Source organism: Oratosquilla oratoria, chromosome 8 (genome assembly GCF_046742065.1).
Source record: "Oratosquilla oratoria isolate Oo_2021 chromosome 8, ASM4674206v1, whole genome shotgun sequence".
In the NCBI taxonomy this organism is placed as follows: Eukaryota; Metazoa; Arthropoda; class Malacostraca; order Stomatopoda; family Squillidae; genus Oratosquilla; species Oratosquilla oratoria.
In genome coordinates this window covers 35,780,335-35,788,241 of record NC_134784.1, presented here as the reverse complement: position 1 = coordinate 35,788,241, position 7,907 = coordinate 35,780,335, and the positions used below count along the sequence as shown (strand labels likewise).

Below are 7,907 nucleotides of genomic sequence, written 5' to 3'. Positions count from 1 at the left end.
GTAAACATTCATCAACAAATGAGTAGCCGAACAGTACATGAACAGAAGAGTGCGGAAAAGTTGACGAACTGATGCAGATTTGCAATGATAAATATTACCTCAAGTTGTGGGTGGCAGATGTCTTTGTGTAGAAACTTTGGATTATTATTTGTGATGTATCGTTGTGAAATAGTTTCTATGTAACCGGCTTACTGTGTGTGTGTATTCCGAGCATGTAGAGTGATAAAAAGCACTGGAAATTTTAAATGTATCTTATTATCAGAAACATTCTTGTCCGTCCACCCGTTTGCTTGTCCGCTTGTTCGTCACGCTATCTTTAGAGGTTTTCAAAACATGAGCCTGGAAGCGAATTGTGTGTCATGAGAGAGAGGGAGAAGAAGACAGAGATTAACAAGAAAAATATAGAAATGTAAAAAGCCTTGGGAACTACATGATCGGGTGGGACCTCGATTAAGTTTCGCGGGTTTTTAAATTATATGCACGACCCACTTACAACAATGCCCCATGGTCCAACTGCAATTTCAGCACAATAATCTTGGCTCCTTGCAGCAACGTTGGTGGCGATGACGGCTGCTTCTCTAGATAAGGTCACCTCTAAACCATCCACGCTCAGCTGTCAAAGAGTTTCATGAATGAGTGGTACATTATGATCGTCAACTGTATTTGCAAAGAAAGACTCAACATGTTTGAGTTTACCGAAAACCAAAACCATCAAAGCTACAGTACTCTAACAGGCAAATGTGTTTCAAAGGAAACGGTAGATGTATGTATACATCAACATAGGAAGAGGAAAACGGGTCGCTCCATAACAAATTAAATATAGATATGATGCAGATTCCACCACAAATTCGTTTTGATTGACCTCCGTGTAATATCAAGTTCTGCAAAGAGATAGAAAGACACTATCATTATACAAGACCCCACTGATTAAGGGGAAGAACGCTTCCTTTAAGGTAAGTCGTAGAAAATACATTAAAGGTTCATTTGTCCTGGATTTTTTGTTTACTATGTTCCTCTAACCCAGTGTTTCTCAACGGGGGCCATGTGATTTTTTCAGGGGGCCACGCGGCCAATTTTAAGAAATGGGGGGCCACGGGAGGTCACGGGGAGCCACAGAGGAATTTCGTTTGTTAACGAGGATAAATGGTGGCACATGACAACTGTATGTCGATGCAATTGAACGTGTGAGCAAGCGCGTGTGATTCATGTGTCAGTGGTATTGTGGCGATGCAGCCGCATAGATGAGCCACAGAGATAGTACGCACACACGCACACACATACAGGCTGCAGCAGCAGACTTCCGACGCTGACTCGCGAGATGAAAGCGTCACAACACATGGTACTGCCGGAAACACTGTTCGCAAGATAAAAGTGGCACAACAAAGGGTTCGTGCCAGACCGAATACAAGCACTTGACTCTCGGCTCTGCTACTGCAAACATCTGCTCTACACGCTGGGTAGGTACCTAGTATTGGGAAGCGGCTTTTTGTGGGGGTATTTGTTTCGTTGTGGGCTAGGACAGGGCCAATCTGGAATTTTCTTTTCCCTGTGATTGTTTTTTTTTCTACTATTGCTTCGCTATCACTGAATTTTCGCATTAAACCATAAGTTTATTTTCGTCGTTTTGCTTCAGATTGTGAGCAAAGAATGAATCTCATTTCTGTTATGTATGTTGAAAACTGTGTGTAAAGAGCAGACTGCATTCCTTTTCGCGAAATGCAAAACTTATGGCTAATAGTTTTTGTTTATTTGTTAGCTTGCTTAGTTATTTGGAGGGCAGATATTTCCCATTCAATGATATCGATACTTAGTATTAATGAATTTCGTTTGTTTATGTTCCAGGAAAGTATGGCTAGTGCATCTAAGAAAAAATGGAGGCAATATTCAGTCGAATATCTTGCTTATGGATTCTCGAATCTCCACAAAATTCTGCAATGCCCATGTAGCTGATATACAAGGCCTCCATGTCAAATGAGGGTATGCGCCCTTGCAAACTGAAAAAAAAAAATCTAGAGACTGCGCATAAAGACAAGAAAGACAAGCTGCTAGAGTTTTTCAAGAATTTAAGTGATGAGTTCCAAGGAAGGATGGCAGTGAATCGTATGTTCACCCAAAAAGTGGCAAAAATAGAGAGAGGAATGCTGGTTTCTTACAAGATATCCAATTTGATCGCAAAAGCAGGCAAACTTCATACTATTGGTGAATCTCCCATCATGCCGCCAGTGGCCATAGTGCTTTCAACAGTCATGAAGTCCACTAGAGGTCACTAGTGTTATTCCACTGAGCAACTCTTCAGTATCGCGACGCATCGATGAAATGGCTGCTGGTGTTGAGAGCCAATTAGTCTTTCTTGAGTGAGCCAATTACTCTTTCTTGAGTGAGACGGAACTCGGACAAAAGCTTGTTGATGCAAAGAGCGATATACTCTACCTGTCAGACATAATTGAAAAGTTAAATGTTCTGAACAAAGAGCTTCAAGGAAATGACTCCTCCTTGTTTTCACGCAAGGAGGTAATCACTGCATTTATAGGGAAACACAAGCTGTTCTGGCTGAACATTGGAAGATGGGAGTTTGCCCAGTTTCCATCCTTAGCCAGTATATCCACCGAGCTGCTTGATGCTGATCTAGCAGTGTATGTCGACCATCTGAAGCAGTTGCATAATGATGTGGAAACTTGCTTTTCTGGCCTACTTCAAATGACCGTGCCTGACTGGTTTGTGGACCCGTTCATTGCTAATATATCTGAAGTTGATGTCACCCTATACGAAAGTGTCATTGAGCTGCAGAATGACACAACAGCAAGGTTTCAAGATGTGTATGAAAAATACCCACTGCTCTGGAAGGAAGTGAAGTTGTTTCTACTTGCTTTTCCCACGTCATACTTAGTTGAGACTGGTTTCAGTCGGGTGATGCACTTGCTGTCAAAGACTCGAAACCGCCTTGGTACAGAAGAAAGAGGCGATTTACGTCTTTCTCTGACATCTATGGAGCCAAATATCGATAAGTTGGCAGCCCTGCATCAGTCACAGGGATCCCACTGAAACTTTTGAAAAAAAGAGCCAAGTTCGCCTACGTGCATTCCTGCTTTATTCATTTTGATAGTTAGTATTCAACAAATAAATTTATCCAACAAATATTGTTATTTGATTCATGCCTGAAGTGTTTTGAATCCATAATATTTTCACTTCTTTGGGTGATCAGGGTGAGGGATGGATGAAGTTGGCATGGGGGGGGGGCACAAGGTTTTTTCATCGTGTCGAAAGGGGCCACAGAGCAAAAAAGGTTGAGGAATACTGCTCTAACCCATATCAGTTCATGGTATTATGTAAAAATCTTACTAGAATTGACAAAAAAAAAACAAAAAAAAATGCTTATGACTAATAAATTGATAAATCCACTTAAATACATTGTCATCTAGAATAAAATTTCCTTATTTTGAATACCACAGAAAAATAGTAGCTCTTCTCACGGCTAGCCCAAACCGTACAGAGTCACCTGCTGCCTCTAGCTTGTCCTGACATAAGAGAAATCAGGTAGCCAAAGGCAGTGGATTATGTCTGTCAGAGGTTTGCCTAAAAGCACATGAATTCTCTACCCGAAGCACATTAAACGTCGTTAAGTCCCAGTATAAGCAAACCATAATAGTAACATTTAAAACTAAGAACCGAAATGTGCATGCCAAGTCCGTACTGCAAACATTTAAACCACGTCCGGTGACCCCATAAGGCATAACTGACTCCGTCGGCACTAGTTTGTATTGTCACAACGATGGAGTGATCCACACCAGGCCAGCTCATGGTCAACTCCGGAACAAAATGCGATTGCTGAGGCCAGGGCCACCTTGTCTTCAGCCAAGACTGGCTTTCGGTGTGTCTGAGAGAATCATGACATATTAGTTTTGTAATGTGTGAGGGTGGATCATTTGGCCATGTATGGTAGAGGTGGGCGCTTAACAGGTGAGGAATTCTGTCGTGCTTCTGGACCTACTGTACTTACTATATACAAATCTCTCAACCCACACCTAATTTTTTTATTTCCATAATGCATCCGTAGGAAGCACCAAAAGGACTTATGAGTAACATGATAGTGAAGACCCGTATTTGAGGGACTTTGGGGGCAAGCAACATTACCTTTACTTTCCGTCTTTGGACAAAAGTCTTAGGTGGACTCACCCTGGATGGTGTCTGGAGATCCGGCACGCGAACCACAGTGCCACCCGAGCGGATTTCGATCGGGCCAGGGCAGGACACGCCGGAGAAGAATCTGTTTCCGCAGGACACGAACTCCATGAAGATCCCGAAGTCTGGCAGCATCTCCGTTCCAATTTGCAAGAGGCTGTAGGTGCACTTGCGATGCCACTGGTAGAAGGCTCCGTCGAAGGTGAAAATGTAAGGGTCGCCAAGAATATAGCAGTAACCTAAAGAACCCAGAGAATTAAGGCATGGCACAGGAACAAAGTAAGTCTGAATAAGAAAACAAACTACTACATAATCCAAACAGATCAGGAAAAAAAACTTCGTTACCCTATATGAACAATATACACGTCGGGAACAAGAAATTACCAACCAATGCTTACCATATATATATGCTGGAGGACTGGTGGTAGAAGTAGTGAGAACGGTGGTAGGGATGGTGGTAGGGAAGGTAGTGGGAGGTAGGTCTGGTGTAGTGGTGGGGGGTAGGTCTGGTGTAGTGGTGGGAGGAAGGTCGGGTGTAGTACTGGGAGGAAGGTCGGGTGTAGTAGTGGGACGTAGGTCGGATGTAGTAGTGGGAGGTAGGCCTGTTGTAGTTGTGGGAGGTAGATCGGGTGTAGTAGTGGGAGGTAGGTCTGGTGTAGTAGTGGGAGGAAGGTCTGGTGTAGTAGAGGGAGGTAGGTCGGGTGTAGTAGTGGCAGGAAAGTCTGGTGTAGTAGTGGGAGGTAGGTCTGGTGTAGTAGTGGGAGGTAGGTCGGGTGTAGTAGTGGGAGGTAGGTCTGGTGTAGTAGTGGGAGGAAGGTCGGGTGTAGTAGTGGGAGGAATGTCTGGTGTAGTAGTGGGAGGTAGGTCGGGTGTAGTAGTGGGAGGTAGGTCTGGTGTAGTAGTGGGAAGTATGTCGGGTGTAGTAGTGGGAGGTAGGTCTGGTGTAGTAGTTGGAGGAAGGTCTGGTGTAGTAGTGGGAGGTAGGTCTGGTGTAGTAGTGGGAGGTAGATCGGGTGTAGTAGTGGGAGGTAGGTTTGGTGTAGTTGTGGGAGTAAGGTCTGGTGTAGTAGTGGGAGGTAGGTCGGGTGTAGTAGTGGGAGGTAGATCGGGTGTAGTAGTGGGAGGTAGGTCTGGTGTAGTAGTGGGAGGTAGGTCTGGTGTAGTAGTGGGAGGTAGGTCGGGAGTAGTAGTGGGAGGTAGGTAGTGGGAGGTAGGTGGGTGTAGTAGTAGGTAGGTAGTAGTAGTGGGAGGTAGGTCGGGTGTAGTAGTATGTAGTAGTGGGAGGTAGTCGGTAGTAGTGGGAGGTAGGTCTGGTGTAGTAGTGGGAGGTAGGTCTGGTGTAGTGGGGAGGTAAGTCTGGTGTAGTAGTGGGAGGTAGTCTGGTGTAGTAGTGGGAGGTAGGTGTAGTAGTTGGGAGTAGTCTGGTGTAGTAGTGGTTAGGTCTGTAGTAGTATGTAGGTAGGTCTGTAGTAGTGGAGTAGGTCTGGTGTAGTAGTGGGAGGTAGTCTGGTGTAGTAGTGGGAGGTAGGTCTGGTGTAGTAGTGGGAGGTAGGTCGGTGTAGTAGTAGGGTGTAGGTAGGTGTAGTAGTGGGAGGTAGGTCGGTGTAGTAGTGGGAGGTAGGTCTGGTGTAGTAGTGGGAGGTAGTCTGGTGTTAGAGGTAGGTCTGTGTAGTAGTGGGAGGTAGGGTGTAGTAGTAGTGGGAGGTATGTCTGGGTGTAGTAGTGGGAGGTAGGTCGGGTGTAGTAGTGGGAGGTAGGTCTGGTGTAGTAGTGGGAGGTAGGTCTGGGTGTAGTAGTGGGAGGTAGGTCGGGTGTAGTAGTGGGAGGTAGGTCGGGTGTAGTAGTGGGAGGTAGGTCTGGTGTAGTAGTGGGAGGTAGGTCGGTGTAGTAGCTGGTGTAGTAGTGGGAGGTATGTCTGGTGTAGTAGTGGGAGGTAGGTCTGGTGTAGTAGGAGGTAGGTCGGGTGTAGTAGTGGGAGGTAAGTCGGGTGTAGTAGTGGGAGGAAGGTCGGGTGTAGTAGTGGGAGGTAGGTCTGGTAGTAGTGGGAGGTAGGTCTGGTGTAGTAGTGGGAGGTAGGTCTGGTGTTGTAGTGGGAGGTAGGTCTGGTAGTAGTGGGAGGTAGTCGGTGTAGTAGTGGGAGGTAGGTCGGGTAGTAGTGGGAGGTAGGTCTGGTGTAGTAGTGGGAGGTAGGTGTAGTAGTAGTGGTGTAGTAGTGGGAGGTAGGTCTGGTGTAGTAGTGGGAGGTAGGTCGGGTATGTAGTAGTGGGTAGGTCGGGTGTAGTAGTGGGAGGTAGGTCTGGTAGTAGTGGGAGGTAGGTCTGTGTAGTAGTGGGAGGTATGTCGGGTGTAGTAGTGGGAGGTAGGTCTGGTGTAGTAGTGGGAGGTAGGTCTGGTGTAGTGGTGGGAGGTAGGTCTGGTGTAGTAGTTGGTGGTAGGTAGGGTGTAGTGGTGGGAGGTAGGTGTGGTGTAGTTGGAGGTAGTCTGTAGTAGTGGGAGGTAGGTCTGGTGTAGTAGTAGTCGGGTGTAGTGGGAGGTAGGTCTGTAGTAGTGGGAGGTAGGTCTGGTGTAGTAGTGGGAGGTAGGTGGTGTAGTAGTAGGAGTAGTAGTCGGGTGTAGTAGTGGGAGGTAGTCTGGTGGGTAGTAGTGGGAGGTAGGTCTGGTGTAGTAGTGGGAGGTAGGTCTGGTTCTGGTGTAGTAGTGGGAGGTAGGTCTGGTGTAGTAGTGGGAGGTAGGTCTGGTGTAGTAGTGGGAGGTAGGTCGTGTGTAGTGGGAGGTAGGTCTGGTGTAGTAGTGGAGGTAGGTCTGGTGTAGTAGTGGGGAGGTAGGTCTGGTGTAGTAGTGGGAGGTAGGTCTGGTGTAGTAGTGGGTAGGTCGGGTGTATTAGTGGGAGGTAGGTCTGGTGTAGTAGTGGGGGGTAGGTCTGGTGTAGTAGTGGGAGGTATGTCGGGTGTAGTAGTGGGAGGTAGGTCTGGTGTAGTAGTGGGAGGTAAGTCGGGTGTAGTAGTGGGTGGTACATCGGGTGTAGTAGTGGGAGGTAGGTCTGGTGTAGTAGTGGGAGGTAGGTCTGGTGTAGTAGTAGGAGGTAGGTCTGGTGTAGTAGTGGGAGGTAGGTCGGGTGTAGTAGTGGGAGGTAGATCGGGTGTAGTAGTGGGAGGTAGGTCTGGTGTAGTAGTGGGAGGTAGGTCTGGTGTAGTAGTGGGAGGTAGGTCTGGTGTAGTAGTGGGAGGTAGGTCTGGTGTAGTAGTGGGAGGTAGGTCGGGTGTAGTAGTGGGAGGTAGATCGGGTGTAGTAGTGGGAGGTAGGTCGGGTGTAGTAGTGGGAGGCAGGTCTGGTGTAGTAGTGGGAGGTAGGTCTGGTGTAGTTGTGGGAGGTAGGTCTGGTGTAGTAGTGGGAGGTAGGTCTGGTGTAGTAGTGGGAGGTAGGTCTGGTGTAGTAGTGGGAGGTAGGTCGGGTGTAGTAGTGGGAGGTAGGTCGGGTGTAGTAGTGGGAGGTAGGTCAGGTGGAGTTCGGGGAGGTAGGTCGGGTGTAGTAGTGGGAGGTAGGTTGGGTGTAGTAGTGGGAGGTAGGTCGGGTGTAGTAGTGGGAGGAAGGTCGGGTGTAGTAGTGGGAGGTAGGTCGGGTGTAGTAGTGGGAGGTAGGTCTGGTGTAGTAGTGGGAGGTAGGTCGGGTGTAGTAGTGGGAGGTAGGTCTGGTGTAGTAGTGGGAGGTAGGTCGGGTGTAGTAGTGGG

General features: G+C 47.3%; 1 protein-coding gene across 1 annotated transcript; it reads left to right on the top strand.

Moving 5' to 3' along the window:
• The first annotated feature begins 1,964 nt into the window (after nucleotides 1-1,964).
• Nucleotides 1,965-3,042, top strand: LOC143027346 (protein FAM200C-like). The gene is made up of 2 exons (XM_076188623.1): nucleotides 1,965-2,262; nucleotides 2,438-3,042. Exons 1-2 carry the CDS (start codon nucleotides 1,965-1,967, stop codon nucleotides 3,040-3,042), a joined length of 903 nt encoding a protein of 300 aa, XP_076044738.1.
• Nucleotides 3,043-7,907: the final 4,865 nt, after the last annotated feature.